The sequence below is a fragment of the Pseudophryne corroboree genome, chromosome 4 (assembly GCF_028390025.1).
Source record: "Pseudophryne corroboree isolate aPseCor3 chromosome 4, aPseCor3.hap2, whole genome shotgun sequence".
NCBI classification, from domain to species: domain Eukaryota; kingdom Metazoa; phylum Chordata; class Amphibia; order Anura; family Myobatrachidae; genus Pseudophryne; species Pseudophryne corroboree.
In genome coordinates, this window is record NC_086447.1 from 598,632,538 (window position 1) to 598,653,785 (window position 21,248).

The 21,248-nt window shown below is 46.9% G+C and overlaps 1 protein-coding gene across 1 annotated transcript in view; it reads left to right on the top strand.

Annotated features, from left to right (window-relative positions):
* Positions 1–21,248, top strand: part of NUP133 (nucleoporin 133) — a 456,783-nt gene that overhangs the window by 86,045 nt on the left and 349,490 nt on the right. The window contains exon 6 of the mRNA XM_063917554.1: positions 10,700–10,870. Within this exon, the coding sequence (XP_063773624.1) occupies positions 10,700–10,870 (171 nt within the window). The remainder of the gene's footprint in view (positions 1–10,699; positions 10,871–21,248) is intronic.

The window sequence follows — 21,248 nt, forward strand, 5'->3', positions numbered from 1 at the left end:
CGACATGTATGAGGAGAAAAATGATGTGGAGACGGAGCAGAGTGTCTGTAACAGTGATGTCACCACCTAGGGGGTCGACACCTGAGTGGATGTACTGTTGAAAATTACGTGACAGTGTCAGCTCTGTATAAAAAAACAGTGGTTGACATGAGACAGCCGGCTACTCAGCTTGTGCCTGTCCAGACGTCTCATAGGCCGTCAGGGGCTCTAAAGCGCCCGTTACCTCAGATGGCAGATACAGACGCCGACACGGATACTGACTCCTGTGTCGACGGTGAAGAGACAACCGTGATTTCCAGTAGGGCCACACGTTACATGATTGAGACATTGGAAAATGTTTTATACATTTCTGATAGTACGAGTACCACCAAAAAGGGGTATTATGTTCGGTGAGGGAAAAACTACCTGTAGTTTTCCTGAATCTGAGAAATAAAATGAGGTGTGTGATGATGCGTGGGTTTCCCCCCGATAACAATTGATAATTTCTTAAAAAGTATTGGCTGTATACCCTTTCCCGCCAGAGGTTAGGGTGCGTTGGGAAACACCCCCTAGGCGGGATAAGGCGCTCACACGCTTGTAAGAACAAGGGCTCTACCCTCTCATGAGATGGTCGCCCTTAAGGATCCTGCTGATAGAAAGCAGGAGGGTATACAAAAATGTATTCACACACATACTTGGTCGGATTCCCTGACTGGAAATATTGATATCCTAGATAAGGATAGTATATTATTGCCTATAGAGCATTTAAAAGATGCATTTCTATATATGCAGGATGCACAGCGGAATATTTGCCAACTGGCATCAAGTATAAGTGCGTTGTCCAATTCTACCAGTAAAATGGTCAGGTGATGCGGATTCCAAACGGCATTTGGAAGTATTGCCTTTGAAAGGGGACATTTGGGGTCGGTCTTTTAGACCTGGTGGCCACGGCAACAACTGGGAAATCCACATTTGTACCCCAGGTCGCCTCTCAAAATAAGACGCCGTATTATCAGGCGCAGTCCTTTGTTGGCAAGCTGACAAAAGGTTCCTCTTTTCTGCTCGTGACAGAGGGAGAGGAAAAAGGCTGAAGAGATTACCCAGTTCCCAGGAACAGAAATCCTTTCCCGCCTCTGCAAAGCCCTCAGTATGACGCTAGGGCCTTACAAGCTCAGGCACGGTGGGGGCCCGTTCTCAATGAATTTCAGTGCGCAGTGGGCTCACTCGCAAGTAGACCCCTGGATCTTTCAGGTAATATCTCAAGGGTACATATTGAAATTCGAGACGTCTCCCCCTCGCCGTTTCCAAAAGTCTGCTTTACCGACGTCTCCCTCTGACAGGGAGGCAGTTTTGGAAGCCATTCACAAGCTGTATTCCCAGCAGGTGATAATCAAGGTACCCCTCCTGCAACAGGGAACGGGGTATTATTCCACACTATTGTGGTACCGAAGCCAGACGGCTCGGTGAGACCGATTCTCTAAAATCTAAAATCTTTGAACACTTACATACAGAGGTTCAAATTCAAGATTGAGTCACTCAGAGCAGTGATTGCGAACCTGGAAGAAGGGGACTACATGATGTCTCGGGACATCAAGGATGCTTACCTTCATGTCAAAATTTACCCTTCTCACCAAGGGTACCTCAGGTTATGGTACAGAACTGTCACTATCAGTTCAGACGCTGCGTAGGGATGGTCCACGACACCCCGGGTCTTTACCAAGGTAATGGCCGAAATGATATCCCTTCGAAGGAAGGGAATTTTAGTTATCCCTTACTTGGACGATTCCCTGATAAGGGTAAGATCCAGGGAACAGTTGGAAGTCGGTGTAGCACTATCTCAGGTAGTGTTGCGGCAGCACGATTGGATTCTCAATATTCCAAAATCGCAGCTGGTTCCGACGACTTGTCTTCTGTTTCCTAGGGATGTTCCTGGACACAGTCCAGAAAAAAGGTGTTTCTCCCGGAAGAGAAAGCCAGGGAGTTATCCGAGCTAGTCAGGAACCTCCTAAAACCGAACCAAGTCTCAGTGCATCAATGCACAAGGGTTCTGGGTAAAAATGGTGGCTTCCTACGAAGCAATCCCATTCGTTAGATTCCACGCAAGAACTTTCCAGTGGAACCTACTGGACAAATGGTCCGGGTCGCATTTTCAGATGCATCAGCGGATAACCCTGTCACCAAGGACAAGGGTATCCATCCTGTGGTGGTTGCAGAGTGCTCATCTTCTAGAGGGCCGCAGATTCGGCATTCAGGACTGGGTCCTGTTGACCACGGATGCCAGCCTGCGAGGCTGGGGAGCAGTCACACAGGGAAGGAATATCCAGGGCTTAGGGTCAAGCCTGGATACATCACTTCACATAAATATCCTGAAGCTAAGGGCCATTTACAATGCTCTAAGCTTAGCAAGACCTCTGCTTCAAGGTCAGCCGGTGTTGATCCAGTCGGACAACATCATGGCAGTCACCCACGTAAACAGACAGGGTGGCACAAGAAGCAGGAGGGCAATGGCAGAAGCTGCAGGGATTCTTCGCTGGGCGGACAATCATGTGATAGCACTGTCAACAGTATTCATTCCGGGAGTGGACAACTGGGAAGCAGACTTCCTCAGCACGACCTCCACCCGGGAGAGTGGGGACTTCACCCAGAAGTCGTCCACATGATTAAAAAACTCGACAGGTATTGCGCCAGGTCAAGAGACCCTCAGGCAATAGTTGTAGACGCTCTGGTAACACCGTGGGTGTACCAGTCAGTGTATGTGTTCCCTCCTCTGCCTCTCATACCCAAGGTACTGAGATTGATAAGATGGAGAGGAGAAAGCACTATATTCGTGGCTCCGGATTGGCCAAGAAGGACTTGGTAACCGGAACTTCAAGAGATGCTCACGGAGGATCCGTGGCCTCTACCTCTAAGAAGGGTCCTGCTCCAGCAAGGACCCTGTCTGTTCCAAGACTTACCGCGGCTGCGTTTGACGGCATGGCGGTTGAACGCCGGATCCTGAAGGAAAAAAGGCATTCCGGATGAAGTCATCCCTATCCTGATCAAAGCCAGGAAGGATGTAACCGCAAAAACATTATCACCGCAATTGGCGAAAATATGTTGCGTGGTGCGAGGCCAGTAAGGCCCGACGGAGGAAATTCAACTAGGTCGATTCCTACATTTCCTGCAAACAGGAGTGTCTATGGGCCTGAAATTGGGGTCCATTAAGGTTCAAATTTCGGCCCTGTCAATTTTCTTCCAAAAAGAACTAGCTTCAGTCCCTGAAGTTCAGACGTTTGTAAAAGGGGTACTGCATATACAGCCTCCTTTTGTGCCTCCAGTGGCACTTTGGGATCTCAATGTAGTTTTGGGTTCCAAAAGTCACATTGGTTTGAACCACTTAAATCTGTGGAGTTAAAATATCTCACATGGAAAGTGGTCATGCTGTTGGCCCTGGCCTGGGCCAGGCGCGTGTCAGAATTGGCGGCTTTATCCTGAAAAAGCCCTTATCTGATTTTCCATTCGGACAGGGCGGAATTGAGGACTCGTCCTCAGTTTCTCCCCAAGGTGGTTTCAGCGTCTCACCTGAACCAACCTATTGGTGGTGCCTGCGGCTACTAGGGACTTGGAGGCCTCCAAGTTGCTAGACGTTGTCAGTGCCCTGAAAATATATGTTTCCAGGACGGCTGGAGTCAGGAAATCTGACTCGCTGTTTATCCTGTGTGCACCCAACAAGCTGGGTGCTCCTGCTTCTAAGCAGACTATTGCTCGTTGGATTTGTAGTACAATTCAGCTTGCACATTCTGTGGCAGGCCTGCCACAGCCAAAAATCTGTAAATGCCCACTCCACAAGGAAGGTGGGCTCATCTTGGCCGGCTGCCCGAGGGGTCTCTGCTTTACAACTTTGCCGAGCAGCTACTTGGTCAGGAGCAAATACGTTTGTAAAATTCTACAAAATTGATATCCTGGCTGAGGAGGACCTGGAGTTCTCTCATTTGGTGCTGCAGAGTCATCCGCACTCTCCCGCCCGTTTGGGAGCTTTGGTATAATCCCCATGGTCCTTACGGAGTCCCCAGCATCCACTTAGGACGTTAGAGAAAATAAGAATTTACTTACCGATAATTCTATTTCTCATAGTCCGTAGTGGATGCTGGGCGCCCATCCCAAGTGCGGATTGTCTGCAATACTTGTACATAGTTATTGTTACAAAAATCGGGTTATTATTGTTGTGAGCCATCTTTCAGAGGCTCCTCTGTTATCATGCTGTTAACTGGGTTCAGATCACAGGTTATACGGTGTGATTGGTGTGGCTGGTATGAGTCTTACCCGGGATTCAAAATCCTTCCTTATTGTGTACGCTCGTCCGGGCACAGTATCCTAACTGAGGCTTGGAGGAGGGTCATAGGGGGAGGAGCCAGTGCACACCAGTTAGTCCTAAAGCTTTCTTTAGATGTGCCCAGTCTCCTGCGGAGCCGCTATTCCCCATGGTCCTTACGGAGTCCCCAGCATCCACTACGGACTATGAGAAATAGAATTATCGTTAAGTAAATTCTTATTTTTTCCTCTGATCACGGCGCAGGTGCGTCTATTACCTCAGATGTGAAAACTTCCTCCACGTCAGATCAGGCCATGTCTCAGACAAAGGTAGAAGTGTTAGTCAGTGCAAGTCAGGTCCGTTCTCCATGTGGAGGAATTGGATCAGACCCATCGTGACAAGGGCCCAGTGTTTAAGTGTCAGAAGGTGTCTACTGAATTTCCTTTTTTGGCGCAGCTCGAGGACCTCCTTGAAGCGGCATGGTCTCAGCCAGCAGGTTCCATTATCCAAGCGCATTAGTTCCTTCTATCATTTACCTGCTAAGGATAGAGCCAAGCGGGAGACCACTTCCCCAGTAGTTGCCATGTCGGTCGCCTTATCAGGTCTTCTCTTCTCCCCATTCCTGATACTTTGTCACTTAAGGACCCGACTGATAGGAAAATAGAAAATTACCTAAAGTCAGGTTATACTAACGCAGGTGTAGAAGATTTGGAGGAAGGACTCTCCTTAGGTGCCTGTCGTAAAGACATGTTATCTGTAGTGACTCATCTTAAGTCAGCAATGGCCTATCTGGGGGAAGCAGCAGTAGATTCCGGTATTTTAGCTTCTAAGGCTTCTGCATCTTTGGTCGCAGTCAGAAGGACTCTGGCTACGTAGTTGGTGAGCAGATGCTAATTCCAAGAGGACGTTGAAAGCACTACCTTACTCGGGGGGTATATACTTTTTGGACAGGAATTGTACAACACTGTTGCTGCATCCCAGAAGGCCTTTCTTCCATCGGCAGCTCCGCCCAGATCTAGAGCTAATTTTTGTTCCTTTCGTCTGCAGGGTAAGGTCAGAGGTCGGACAGATATCGGACTACCTCTACAAAAACTTCTAAACCCTGGAGTAAACAGCCCTGGGCATCCACAAAACCCCCTGCCACATCTGCCGACAAGCCTACTGCATGACAGGGAGGCATCCATCTTGGGGTACCACAGGGTGGGAGGCCACCTTCTGTCATACACCAGCGTTTGGTTAAATACCGTAACAGACGCATGGGTCAGGTACATGGTCTCATAGAGCTATGCACTTACCTTCTTGAAGCTTCCTCCAACAAAGTACAAGGCAGAGGCTCTCTGAGAATTTGTTCAGTCCCTTCTGGCCTCCTGGGTCATTGTCTCAACAGGGCAAGGGATTCTATGACAATCTTTTTCTTGTACAAATGCCGAGCAGCTCCTTACGCCCGAATGTCAGTCTCAGGGCTTTAAATCAATATCTCTGAGTTCCCAGATTCCGCATGGAATCTCTTTGTTTGATTATTTCTATCTTTGGAACCTGGAGATTATATGGCGTCTATGCCTACCTGCACATCCCTATCAGACCGGGTCACCAACCAACTCTCTATTTGTTCTCTACAAGCTCCCTAAAAGAGGGTGGCCGGCCTCTAAACAATCATTGGCCAGATGGCGTCGCCTTACCATTCACCATGCATATACGTTTGCTTCTCTTCCTTCACCTGCGGTGGCAACAGCTCATTCCACCAGAGCTTTTGGTTGTTCGTGGGCAGCTCAGCGTGGCGCTTCAGCTGAGCAGCTTTGCAAGGCGGCTACTTGGTCCTCTGCTTCTACATTCATTCGCTTTTATGTGCTTGATTCATTTACGTCAGGGGTAGCCAACCCAGGTCCTCGAGAGCTACCAACAGTTAAGGTTTTCCAGGTCTCCTTGCAGAATCACAAATTAGGTAATTAGCTCCATCTGTGAATCTTTTAAAATGTGAGTAATGACTGCATCTGCTAGGTGAGCTGGAAATTTTAAATTTATGGTAGCTCTCAAGGACCAGGGTTGGCTACCACTGCTTTACGTCTTCTAAGGCTGCATTCAGGAGTACTGTTTTCAGTGCAGCTCAGGAGTGTCCCCTCCCTTAAAGGGAGCACTTTTGGACATTCCATTGTTCCCTGTGCCCCCTAGTGGACGCTAAGAGAAAAAGGGATTTATGGTCTTACCTTGTTAAATCCTTTTCTTCATGTCCATAGGGGGCACAGGGTGCCCACCCTGATGCACCTGGCTTGCGGGGTTCTTCCAGTGTGTTGGTATACGCGACGCTCTCTTATGTTCGTGTCTGCATGTATGCTATACTTCTCCTCTGGTTCCTCGCTCCTGCCATGGGCTTGCTACTTCAAATTGGCTGGCGGGGTATACTGGAGAGGGAGCTGAGCAGGCTGGGAAATTGCTTGTTAAGGTTTGGTGCCTAGATCTCTCCTCACTAGGCATTACCCATTGTTCCCTGAGCCCCCTATGGACGTGAAGAAAAGGATTTAACAAGGTAAGACCATAAATCCCTTTTTTTTTTTTTTTTTTAAATAATAATGTATTATTATTTTGTGCAACCCTCTTGAGTGTTTGAAAAGGTAGGGAAAATATTTAAAGTTAAAAATGTCGGGACTTGCTTCAGAACCTCTTTTAACCACTTAACTGACGATTTCTCCCCCCCCAAAAAAAACGCTCAGAAATTGTTGTGGTTTTTTATGAGTGAAATAGGTGAAGAACATGAATTTAACACTATCCAAAATGATTCTAGTTTTAAAAAATTATATATATATATTTTTTTTTGTTACATATTTTTTCCAAAACATCGGAACATCGATCTTTACGGTCCCTCTGACAGCAGCAGCCGGAGGGAAGTTTCCCTTCCCTGCCGCTGCTAACACTGTTTATCTGACTGGTCGCATCCTGTGCGACTAGGTCAGATAAAACACTTGCAGGCATGGTCGCATCTGATGCGACCATGCCATGCAAGTGGTTACAAAATGCACAAATCAGCATTTGGCACATTTTAAAACCGTCCAGTACTTTTCTTATGCCCACTAACAGCCTTCTATATGACTCTGCTAACAAAGTTGTCACTTTTTTGGGATCTAGGAAGGTCTTCCCACTTTTTTTTTCATGCACTTCTCCTAGATCACGTTTTGTAGAAAATTCACACCCCCTTGCCATGAATACAGCGTATAGGCATTTATAATTGGATCTCACATTTTCCGGGTATGCAAAGTGAAATAAGTCTATAACTTGAATAAATAACTGCATAAATAATGTTGTGGGGGAGAAAATAATAAAGGAAAGTTAACAATATTTATATAGCAGCAGACTGTAGTAGAAGTATAGCAGTGAAATTTTAAATAATCCATGCACTGGGGGTTATTTAGGTTTGTTAGCAAACCAAAAAAGCACACTAATGGGCAAAACCATGGGGGGTAATTCCAAGTTGATCGCAGCAGGATTTTTGATAGCAATTGGGCAAAACCATGTGCACTGAAGGGGAGGCAGATATAACATGTGCAGAGAGAGTTAGATTTTGGTAGGTTATTTTGTTTCTGTGCAGGGTAAATACTGGCTGCTTTATTTTTACACTGCAATTTAGATTGCAGATTGAACTCACAACACCCAAATCTAACTCTCTCTGCAAATGTTGTATCTGCCCCCCTGCAGTGCACATGGTTTTGCCCAACTGCTAAAAAAAATTCTGCTGCGATCAACTTGGAATTACCCCCCATGTGCACTGCAGGTGGGGCAGATATACCCGTATATACTCGAGTATAAGTCGACCCGAATATAAGCCGAGGCACCTAATTTTACCACAAAAAACTGGGAAAAATTATTTACTCGAGTATAAGCCTAGGGTGGGAAATGCACGGTGCCAGCGGTTTTCATGCTTAGGGTGTCATGCTTGTTGCCAGGGGTTTCATGCGGTAGGTGTTATGCTTGTTGCCAGGAGGTAATGCTTGTTGCTAGGGCTGTGCCCCCATTGCCACATATACCCCCAGTGACGGATATCCCCCCACAGTGCCAGATAAAAACATGCCCACCTGTTGTTTTGCCCCCAGTAGTTGTGCCCCCTCTTTCTTTGCCCCCAGTAGTTGTGCCCCCTCTTTATTTGCCCCCTGTTGCTGTGCCCCCGTCACCGCTTACAAACACACACAAAATAATAAAAACAATACTTACCACTGCCCCTCTCCTGCTTCCCGACCGCTGCTTCTGCTGCTGCTCCGTCCGTCCGTCTGGCCGCCCACCCGCCCGCCCACCCGCCCGCTCCTCTCTATGGGAGAGACGTCATGACGTCTCTCCCATAGCAGCGCCGCACAGACACTAGAGGTCAATAATGACCTCTAGTGTCTGTCCCTGGAGCCGGCTGCAGCGGACGCCCACACAGCCCACGGTGTCTGCTGCAGCCGTGAGCTGACTCGAGTATAAGCTGAGGGGGGCTTTTTCAGCATAGAAAAATGTGCTGAAAAAGTCGGCTTATACTCGAGTATATACGGTAACATGTTTTAACATTTGTTTCTGTGTAGGGTAAATACTGGCAGCTTTATTTTTACACTGCAACTTACATTTCAGTTTGAACACACCCCACCCAAATCTAACTCTCTCTGCACATGTTACATCTGCCCCATCTGCAACATGGTTTTGCCCATTAGTGTGCATTTTTGGTTTGCTAACAAACCTGGATAAACTCAGGAATGAGTTTATCATGACTCATTCCTGTCCCTATAAGTTCTCATTGCTGCATAATACAGCAATAAGAAATATATTTATTAGGATAATGTATTAATATTTTCTTGAAGGGACACGAATATCACTTGACTTCTGTATTCCGCCCATGTTTGCTATTTGTGCAAGTATGGTCACCTGATCACACAGATGGTGTTAGCAGCTGGAGACCAAGCTTCGAAAAAGATAAGCTATTCGGAGATGTGTAAATTTGGCATTTTCACAGACTATATAAAAACCTGTGGAACTGCTTTTTTGATTGAAGAAAATGCATTCTGGTGACAGCGTAAATCTACCAAAATTTGCAGTGTTTTTCACTATAGGTTCTCCATTAATAGTTGAATAAATATGTCCCTATGGATTTGTTCTGTTTAAAAACATACAGAGCTTGTTTCATTTTCATAAAGGTGGTTAATATCTAACGAATATTAATGTATCGGGGTTAGTCCTTGGAATATTTTATGAGTAGCCAGTTAATATTTTAAGGGTGTGTTTCAATTGTTTTGCCAGTAGATGGCTCCTTACAGAGCATTTCAATTATGCTCTGTTTGGGAGCAGGTACTGCAGGGGACACACACATTTCTTCTCGCCGCCTCCTGAGACGGTGAAAAGGATTGTGCAAGAAGTATCCTGTTTGAGCACCAGAATTGCACTTTTTTGCGGTTCGGCCAGTACTTTATTCGGGTTTTGCAGATATGCTGGCTAAACCCGGTTTATTTGGCACTGCAAGTGCGATAATGCACGCTCAGAACAACTGAATTTCTCCATCAGTTGCCCATTTATCATTGCGGCAGACAGAACAATTGAATCGTCCCCTAAGAGCTAGATTCAATTAGCTTTGGAAGCTGCTGTGGCTTTTCGCTTTACATATCAGAGGGCTGATTCAGCCTTACCGTAAAAGGGCTAAAAATAAACATTGTGAGCTGCCAACAGTAATTGAAACGGACCTTTAATCTTACCGGATTGAAGTGAGTCTCCTATTTTTCCGAGAGAATTCAGGCTTTCTGCATCTGCAAATTGATAACCAGCCCATTTTTTTTTTATGTTATCTTGCCATATATATTTCGAGGTTTCAAAGACATGTATGAATTCTTCACCTGATAAAGTCCCATTATCCTATATATCATTATCAGAGGGTGATTTATCCTAATTAAACCTATGAGAAAGGGCGTCTTGTAGTCCTGGTATTTCTTCCTACACAAGAAATTACTGTAAGTCTAAGAAGTTTACAGCAGATATTGGGAGAGCTTTATCACGGATTATTAAGACAGGTATGTGTAACGGGACTATATGGCGGCTGATGGGCCGACATATCGTTACCACAGTACACATCAGAACGATCACTGTTCCATCCTTCATTAGCATAGCCATACACCATGTCACTATCAGAATTCTGGGATTCAGAGGTGAAGTGACTTGCGCATGTAAGTAAGTATGATTGCTAATGCATGTGGCAGGGGTAGAGTCATGATATGTAATGGGCAGACACTGAAGTAATGTTAAGAGAGATAATAGAACAAGTAGGGTCCCCCGTTAGCAACATACTGTAGTGAGGTTATTGTCAAACTAGTTCAGGAAGAGTTTGACGTCAAAGCTTCTAAAGCAAACATCACATTCATGAGTGGCACTTGTTTTTATTGACATACTTTCAGTTTGATGCAGATATTAAATGTTCTTTTCCAGGCTGGCAGTTTCATACTGTCTTCATCAAAGAATCAGCTTGTCCGGTTAATACCAGATTCCTCTGGAAAGATCCATCAGCGATTCCTGCAGCAAGGACAAGGCATGCTGTCTGGTATTGGTCGCAGAGTTTCCACCCTGTTTGGAATACGGTCTCCTACTTCAGAATCCACTGTAAGTTTAAAGAAATATCTTGGAGTATGAGCTGTAGCAAAATAAAACAGATAATTTATAAATCTGTGATTTTATAATTTCTCTAACCATCCATAAGGGATACTGGGGTTCACTTAATACAATGGGGTATAGATGGGGTCCAAAGAAGCCGGTGCACTTTAAATTTCTACAACTGGGTGTGCTGGCTCCTCCCCTCTTTGCCCCCTCCTACAGCCAGTTTAGAAAAATGTGTCTTCAGGAGAGAATGCACACTCTGGAGCTCCAGAGGATATTTTTTTCTTCAGTTTATTTTAAACTTTGTTATTGTTATTTTCAGTATACTGTTTGGGCAACCGTATAAAACAACAACTAACTGTTAAATAGCGCCCCACAATTTTGTTTGTGTGTATACACAAAAATATCAGTAATGAATATAGAATTGTCCTGGAAGACTGCGCATCCGTAAACACTATGTGTGGCAGTGATAATATGCAGAAAAGGAAAGAAAAAAATACGGAAAGCGCTGAATTCCAGGAAATATGTGAAACGATGAGAGCCAACAATTAAGAATCAATACAAATTTAATAATAATATGAAAAATAAAAACTGCATATATAACCTAGAAAGAATAGATTAAAAGACACCTCTATATACTCCGTTTCTAGACATCAGATGAGCATAAGTTCATATTAATAATAAATGAAGAAGATGTCCATAATTGATATAACACCGATGAATGCTGTGCAAATAGCCGGCAATGGAAAAGTAGATGCAGTCCCGGAGTGTAGCAAGCTACGTTAGTGAAAGTGTAACAGCTGGCAAATGCATAAAGGGCTGTGATCCCAGAGTTAGATTTATTTCAAATCACCTGGTTCAAGGTGACTGTTTTACCTCTCATGTGGGCTGGCGATGGGCCGAGCGTCCTCGGCCTGATGTCCTGCAGTGCCCACTTGCGCTGTGCAGCGTGATGGAGATAAAGATGATCACCCGAGTATTCAAGATATAGCCAGCGTTGTGTTGTAAAGCCGCGGCCAGCGGTAATTGGGAGCTTGAGAACACTCGCACCGGAGCAGTTCGTCACCGGAGCGTTTCGTCACGCTCCACGTGACTTTGACAAAGTCATGTGGAGCGTGACGAAACGCGTTAGGACTCCGCCTCCAGCTCACCTCTACTCCGGTGTTATCACAAATACACCATCTGCACTGCTCCGGTGCGAGTGTTCTCAAGCTCCCAATTACCGCTGGCCGCGGCTTTACAATACAACGCTGGCAATATCTTGAATACTCGGGTGATCATCTTTATCTCCATCACGCTGCACAGCGCAAGTGGGCACTGCAGGACATCAGGCCGAGGACGCTCGGCCCATCGCCAGCCCACATGAGAGGTAAAACAGTCACCTTGAACCAGGTGATTTGAAATAAATCTAACTCTGGGATCACAGCCCTTTATGCATTTGCCAGCTGTTACACTTTCACTAACGTAGCTTGCTACACTCCGGGACTGCATCTACTTTTCCATTGCCGGCTATTTGCACAGCATTCATCTGTGTTATATCAATTATCGACATCTTCATTTATTATTAATATGAACTTATGCTCATCTGATGTCTAGAAACGGAGTATATAGAGGTGTCTTTTAATCTATTCTTTCTAGGTTATATATGCAGTTTTATTTTTATTTTTCATATTATTATTAAATTTGTATTGATTCTTAATTGTTGGCTCTCATCGTTTCACATATTTCCTGGAATTCAGCGCTTTCCGTATTTTTTTCTTTCCTTTTGGGCAACCGTATACCTGCACCGTAGGAGTTGGGGGGAGTTTACCGGTCTCTTAAGGTGTCTGAGCTGCTGCCCCACTGCAGGACCACCGTCCTGAGAGGACGCCTTGGCGAACTCAATCGCAGCACGCACACCGCTAACATAGCCTGAAGGTGAGAAGAGTGGCGAGTACAAACCGGAGGTCCCCCAGTTCTTGGTGCGGCGCAATTGCAGGGGTCGCATACGGAACCCTCCCTGGGGGGAGCCGCTATAGCCCCCCTGTGTACACTGGCAGCAGTGGTGAAAACTAGCATTTATGTGATGTCTTACACTAAATAGGAGACATTCGCAGTATAAATATCTACATAGCTCTGGCGCCATTACAGAGGGCGGAGCTTCCTCAGAGTGGGACCAGCAGCGTTTTGGTACCTTCCCCTGCTTACAGCTGCAACAGCAAGGACTCACAGCTCCTCCAGATACTCAGGAAACTGGTACAGGGGTGTAAATAAGAGGGAGAGCCGCTATTGTACACGATTAGTGTTCTGAAAAGGACAAGAACTCCGGTGTTTCACCGTGATAGATATATATATATATATATTTTTTTTTTTTTTATAATATCTATATATATGGATATATATACATATCCATACATGTGTGTGTATATATATATATATATAATATCTCTCTCTCTCTCTCTCTCTCTCTCTCTCTCTCATTCATATATATATATATATATATAATGTGTATATATATCTCCATATATGTATATATATGTGTATATATATCTCCATATATGTATGTGTGTGTGTGTATATATATATATATATATATATATATATATATATAAAATCTTGCAGTCTCACTGAGCCTGACAAGCTTGGGTGTGCTGTTCCTCTCTAATTCTATGTCTACTCCTCACGTACAGTAAGGCAGGCTTGCTATTGTAATAGTACTTGTCTTTCTGTGTGTGAGTGTTGTCTACTGTAAACATGGTCAAACACCAATTATGCAGTGTCACACCAGATTCTCTCCCTTTACGGATGGTTTCCTATCATGTGAACAATGCAGTCAGTCCTCCCAGGTTAGTGAGGAGGCTGTGGTGGAGGGTCAGGAGCCATCCTGGCTTGGTGCCATAAAAACTGTGATGGCAGATATGTCATCCCAACTCACTGCTAATACTCAGAAGACACAACAGCTGCAGCAGGCTGTCGCAGACCTAGCTGCAAGGCAGATGATAAACAACCCCTCATCCTTAGTTCAGGGCCACATAAACGTGGGTTGCCTGATTTACTCTCAGATTCTGAGGAAGAGGTAAAGGAGGAGGGGGGAAAATTTGATCTTACTGTGGTGGATTCAACTTCTGCACAGGGTATTGAGCCCCTCATAGTGGCTGTCAGAGATATGTTAATCCCTTTAGAAGATGCTGCAGTACGGCAGTCGTTTTTCTTAGCACAGAAAAAACTCAGTGTCACTTTTCCTGATTCTCCAGAACTAGATGACATGTTTAAGCAAGCCTAGAAAAATACTGAAAAAAAATATCTGGTCACAAAAAGGTTTTTGCACAAATTGTGAAGAATCCCCAGTCGTGGACGTATCCGTCTCCCGCCTGTCAAAAAGGTGGGCTCCTTTACATTAAAGGTCCCTAGGGATAGAAAAATAGAAACTACACTAAAGTCTATTTCTCTGACGTCCTAAGTGGATGCTGGGACTCCGTAAGGACCATGGGGATTAGCGGCTCCGCAGGAGACTGGGCACAACTAAAGCAAGCTTTAGGACTACCTGGTGTGCACTGGCTCCTCCCACTAAGACCCTCCTCCAGACATCAGTTAGATTCTTGTGCCCGGCTGAGCTGGATGCACACTAGGGTCTCTCCTGAGCTCCTAGAAAGAAAGTATATATTTAGGTTTTTTATTTTACAGTGAGATCTGCTGGCAACAGACTCACTGCAGCGAGGGACTAAGGGGAGAAGAAGCGAACCTACCTAACTGGTAGCTTGGGCTTCTTAGGCTACTGGACACCATTAGCTCCAGAGGGATCGACTGCATGGAACCGGCCATTAATGTTCGGTCCCGGAGCCGCGCCGCCGGCCCCCTTACAGAGCCAGAAGCAAGAAGTGTTCCGGAAAATCGGCGGCAGAAGACTTCAGTCTTCACCAAGGTAGCGCACAGCATTGCAGCTGTGCGCCATTGCTCCTCAAGCACACCTCACACTCCGGTCACTGATGGGTGCAGAGCGCTGGGGGGGGGCGCCCTGAGCAGCAATATAAACACCTTGCCTGGCAAAATCATCACAATATATAGCCCCAGAGGCTATATATGTGATAATTACCCCTGCCAGAATCCATAAAAAAGCGGGAGAAAAGTCCGCGAAAAAGGGGCGGAGCTATCTCCCTCAGCACACTGGCGCCATTTTCTCTTCACAGTGCAGCTGGAAGACAGCTCCCCAGGCTCTCCCTTGTAGTTTTCAGGCTCAAAGGGTTAAAAAGAGAGGGGGGGCACTAAATTTAGGCGCAATATTGTTTATACAAGCAGCTATTGGGGGAAAAGGCTATCCTGAAGTCTGTATATACACACTCAGGTTATATACTGAGACCTGCAATTGCCTCAGCATAAATAGTGCTGCTGCAGCGTGGTCTGATACCCAGTCAGATAATATTAATACTCTAAGACAGGGATAATAGTTTGCTAACATAGAGCATATTAAAGACGTCGTCTTAGATATAAAGGATGCACAGAGGGATATTTGCCGGCTGGCATCCAGAATTAATGCAATGTCCATTCTGCCAGGAGGGTATTAGAAACCTGGCAGTGGACAGGTGATGCTGCCTATAAAAGGCACATGGAGATTCTGCCTTATAAGGGTGAGGAATTGTTTGGGGATGGTCTCTGGGACCTCGTATCCACAGCAACAGCTGGGAAGAAAAATTTTTACCTCAGGTTTCCTCACAGCCTAAGAAAGCACTGTATTTTCAGGTACAGTCCTTTCGGCTTCAGAAAAGCAAGCGGGTCAAAGGCGCTTCCTTTCTGCTCAGAGACAAGGGAAGAAGGAAAAAGCTGCACCAGCAGCCAGTTCCCAGGATCAAAAATCTTCCCGCGCTTCCTCTGAGTCCACCGCATGACGTTGGGGCTCCACAGGTGGAGACAGGTGCGGTAGGGGCGCGTCTCGGGAACTTCAGGGACCAGTGGGCTTGCCCACAGGTGGATCCCTAGGTTCTGCAAATAGTATCACAGGGATACAGGCTGGAGTTCGAGGCGACTCCCCCTCGCCGTTACCTCACATCAGCCTTGCCTGCTGCCCTCGGAGAAAGGTAGTACTGGCGGCAATTCACAAGCTGTACTTCCAGCAGGTGAAATCAAGGTACCCCTCCTTCAACAAGGCCGGGGTTACTATTCCAAAATGTTGTGGTACCGAAACCAGACGGTTCGGTGAGACCCATTCTAAAATTGAAAGCCTTGAACACTTATATACGAAGGTTCAAGTTCAAAATGGAATCGCTCAGGGCGATTATTGCAAGCCTGGAGAATTTCATGGTATCACTGGACATCAAGGATGCTTACCTGCATGTCCCTATTTACCCTCTTCACCAGGAGTACCTCAAAATTGTGGTACAGGATTGTCATTACCAATTCCAGACGTTGCCGTTGGTCTGTCCCCGGCACCGAGGTATTTACCAAGGTAATGGCCAAATTAATTATCCCGTACTTGGACGATCTCCTTATAAAGGCTAGGTCCAGGGAGCAGTTGTTCGGCGGAGTAGCACTATCTCGGGAAGTGCTACAACAGCACGGCTGGATTCTGAATATTCCAAAGTCGTAGCTGGTTCCTACGACGCGTCTACTGTTCCTGGGTATGGTTCTGGACACAGAACAGGATAAAAAGGGTTTCTCCCGGAGGAGAAGTCCAAGGAGTTGTCGTCTCTAGACAGAGACCTCCTAATACGTATACAGGTGTCGGTGCATCAATGCACGCGAGCCCTGGGAAGGATGGTAGCTTCTTACTAAGAAATTCCATTCGCCAGGTCCCATGCAAGGATTTTCCAGTGGGATCTGTTGGACAAGTGGTCCGGGTCGCATCTTCAGATGCATCGGCGGATAACCCTGTCTCCAAGGGCCAGGGTGTCGCTGTTGTGGTGGCTGCAGAGTGCTTATCTTCTAGGGGGCCGCAGATTCGGCATACAGGACTGGGTCCTGGTGACCACGGATGCCAGCCTTCGAGGCTGGGGGGCAGTCACACAGGGAAGAAACTTCCAAGGCTATGGAAACGTCAGGAGACTTCCCTACACATAAATATTCTGGAACTAAGGGCCATTTACAATGCCCTAAGTCAGGCTAGACCCTGCTTCAACACCGGCCGGTGCTGATCCAGTCAGACAACATCACGGCGGTCGCTCATGTAAACCGACAGGGCGGCACAAGAAGCAGGATGGCGATGGCAGAAGCCACAAGGATTCTCCGATGGGCGGAAAATCATGTGTTAGCACTGTCAGCAGTGTTCATTCCCGGAGTGGACAACTGAGAAGCAGACTTTCTCAGAAGACACGACCTCCACCCGGGAGAGTGGGGACTTCATCCAGAAGTTTTCCAAATGATTGTACACCGTTGGGAAAGGCCACAGGTGGACATGATGGCGTCCCGCCTCAACAAAAAGCTACAAAGATATTGCGCCAGGTCAAGGGACCCTCAGGCGATAGCTGTGGACGCTCTGGTAACACCGTGGGTGTACCAGTCGGTGTATGTGTTCCATTCTCTGTCTCTCTTATCCAGGGTAATGAGAATAAGAAGGAGAGGAGTAAGAACTATACTCATTGTTCCGGGTGGGCCAAGAAGAGTTTGGTAACCAGAACTCCAAGAAATGATCTCAGAGGACCCATGGCCTCTGCCGCTCAGACAGGACCTGCTGCAGCAGGGGGCCTGTCTGTTCCAAGACGTACCGCGGCTGCGTTTGACGGCATGGCGGTTGAACGCCGGATCCTGAAGGAAAAGGGCATTCTGGAGGAAGTTATCCCTACGCTATTTAAAGCTAGGAAAGAAGTGAACGCAAACCATTATCGCCGCATATGGTGGAAATATGTTGCGTGCTGTGAGGCCAGGAAGGCCCCAAAGGAGAAATTTCAGCTAGGTCGATTTCTGCACTTCCTACAGTCAGAGGTGACTATGGGCCTAAAATTGGGTTCCATGAAGGTCCAGATTTCGGCTCTATCGATTTTCTTCCAAAATAGAACTGGCTTCACTGACTGAAGTTCGGACTTTTGTTAGGGGAGTGCTGCATAGTCAGCCCCCGTTTGTGCCTCAGGTGGCACCGTGGGATCTCAACGTGGTGTTGGATTTCCTGAAGTCGCATTGGGTTGAGCCACTTAAATCCGTGGAGCTACAATACCTCACGTGGAAAGTGGTCATGCTGTGGGCCGTGGCGTCGGGCAGGCGTGTATCAGAATTGGCGGCTTTGTCATACAAAAGCCCTTATCTGTATTTTATATGGATAAGGCGGAATTGAGGACTCGTTCCCAATTCCTTCCTAAGGTGGTATCGGTTTTTCATGTGAGCCGGCCTGTTGTGGTGCCTGCGGCTACTTGGGACTTGGAGGATTCCAGGTTACTGGACGTAGTCAGGGCCCTGAAAAGTATATGTTTCCAGGACGGCTGGAGTCAGGAAAACTGACTCGCTATTTATCCTGTATGCACCCAACAAGCTGGGTGCTCCTGCTTCTAAGCAAACTATTGCTCGCTGGATCTGTAGCACGATTCAACTTGCACATGCTGCGGCTGGACTGCCGCACCCTAAATCTGTAAAAGCCCATTCCACGAGGAAAGTGGGCTCTTCTTGGGCGGCTGCCCGAGGGGTCTCGGCTTTACGACTTTGCCGAGCTGTTGCTTGGTCGGGTTCAAACATTTTGCAACAGTCTACAAGTTTGATACCCTGGCTGAGGAGGACCTAGAGTTTGCTCATTCGGTGCTGCAGAGTCATCCGCACTCTCCCGCCCGTTTGGGAGCTTTGGTATAATCCCCATGGTCCTTACGGAGTCCCAGCATCCACTTAGGACGTCAGAGAAAATAAGATTTTACTCACCGGTAAATCTATTTCTCGTAGTCCGTAGTGGAAGCTGGGCGCCCATCCCAAGTGCGGATTGTCTGCAATACTTGTTTATAGTTATTGCCTAACTAAAGGGTTATTGTATGAGCCATCTGTTGAGAGAGGCTCAGTTATTGTTCATACTGTTAACTGGGTATAGTATCACGAGTTATACGGTGTGATTGGTGTGGCTGGTATGAGTCTTACCCGGGATTCAAAATCCTTCCTATTTGTGTCAGCTCTTCCAGGCACAGTATCCTAACTGAGGCTTGGAGGAGGGTCATAGTGGGAGGAGCCAGTGCACACCAGGTAGTCCTAAAGCTTTCTTTAGTTGTGCCCAGTCTCCTGCGGAGCCGCTAATCCCCATGGTCCTTACGGAGTCCCAGCATCCACTACAGACTACGAGAAATAGATTTACCGGTGAGTAAAATCTTATTTTACACAGCGGCTGGCATGTCACAAAGACCTGTGATAGCGGGTTGTTGGATGACATGCCATTCATACATGGGTGACTCAGATTCAAGGGATATGCCCCTGGTTACTACGGTGACCCTCATAAGACACATCCAAGACACTGCACGCATTCTGTGTGATTCCCTCAAGGAAATAGGTGCTCTTAATGCTAGGACTACTGCCATGGCAGTGTCGGCGCGCAGAGCCCTGTGGATGCATCAGTGGATAGCTGACACAGATTCCAAGTGCAGTGTGGGGTCTCTTCCCTTCTCAGGGGAGTGGCTATTCGGGGTTGAGTTGGATACGTGGATTTCTAAGGTTACTACGGGAAAATCCACGTTTCTCCCACTCGGGGCCCCGTCAGCTAGACGTTCCTACCCAGGCCGTCTACTCAGTCCTCTCGGACTACCAGATTTAGATCTAGGGCCAGAGGTTCCTCCAATGCAACGAGAGGAACCAGAGGTAACGCAAGAAAACCAGTAGCCGCAGGTTCTCAGGAACAGAGCACCAGTTCAGCTTCCACTAAAGCCTCAGCATGATGGTGCCCACCCACCCCGAGGGGATCTCAAGGTGGGAGCTCGACTCCATCACTTCAGCCCCATCTGGGAAAGCTCCTGCCAGGATGCCTGGGTAAAGGACCTCATTTCTCAGGGCTACAAGCTGGTGTTCGACAGCGCTCCTCCCCAACGATTTTTCAAATTGACCTTCCCATTTTGGAGGATACACGCGTTACGCTGCAACAGGACATCCATAAGTTGATCCAGTCCCAAGTCATTGTTCCAGTGCCACTGCAACGACGGGGAAAGGGTTACTACTCCAACCTGTTTGTGGTACCAAACCGGACGGTTCAGTAAGGCCCATTCTGAATCTAAAATCCTTGAACCTAAAGGTTTTTAAGTTCAAGATGGAATCCTTGCGAGCAGTGATTGCGGATCTGGAAGGACGGGAGTTCATGGTCTCGCTGGATATAAAGGACGCCTATCTCCATATCCTGATTTGGCCGCCTCACCATGCTTACCTACGGTTTGCCCAGCTTCGAGGGTTTTCATGATGGCAATGTCGGAGTTGATGTTCCAGCTCCTGGTCTAGGAGGTCAATATTGTCCATTACCTGGACAATCTCTTGATAAAAGCGAGATCCAGGGAGATTTTATTGCTCCATATAGATCACACTATTCAACATTATGTCGCACCATTGGTGGATTCTCAATTTACAGAAGTCCCACCTGGAGCCAACTCAGCGGCTCCTGTTCCTGGGAATGTTTCTGGGTACGGTGGCTCAGAAAGTGTTCATCCCAGAGGACAAGAACACTCCTTGAGATGATCCAAATGGTTCTGCGGCCTACTCGGATATATCCATCCATCTTTGCATAAGATTGTTGGGGAAAATGGTAGCCTCATTCGATGCGATCCAGTACGGAAGGTTCCATGCCATGCCAGAACATTTCAATTGGATCTCCTGAGCAAGTGGTCTGGCTCACATCTTCAGATGCACTGGATAATGCGGCTGTCACCTCAGGCCAGGATTTCCCTCCTGTTGTGGCTACAGTCCTCAAACCTACTGGAGGGTCGAAGTTTCGGGATACAGAATTGGATCCTCTTCACGACAGATGCGATTCTGAGAGGATGGGGAGCTGTCACCCAGGGGGCTCAGTTCCAGGGCAGGTGGTCAGCCCACGAAGCCCTGCTTCTGATCAACATTCTGGAACTTCGGGCGATCTACAATGCTCTGGTTCAGGTCTCTCCTCTGCTCAGTGATCATGCGATCCAGGTTCAGTCGGACAACGCCACAGCGGTGGTTTACATAAATCGACAAGGAGGAACAAAAAGCAGAGCCTGCATGCGAGAAGTGTCAAAGATACTCCTCTGGGCAGAAAAAAATGCAAAAGCCAATATCTGCAATCTTCATTCCAGGAGTGGACAACTGGGAAGCGGACTTTGAGTGGTCACGATCTCCACCCGAGCGAGTGGGGTCTCTACCAAAAGGTGTTTCAGTAGATCATCGACCTGTGGGGCTGCCCACAAATAGACATGATGGCTTCTCGACTCAACAAGAAGCTTCGCTGGTATTGCTCACGAACCAGGGACCCTCAAACGAGGGCAGTAGATGCACTGACGTT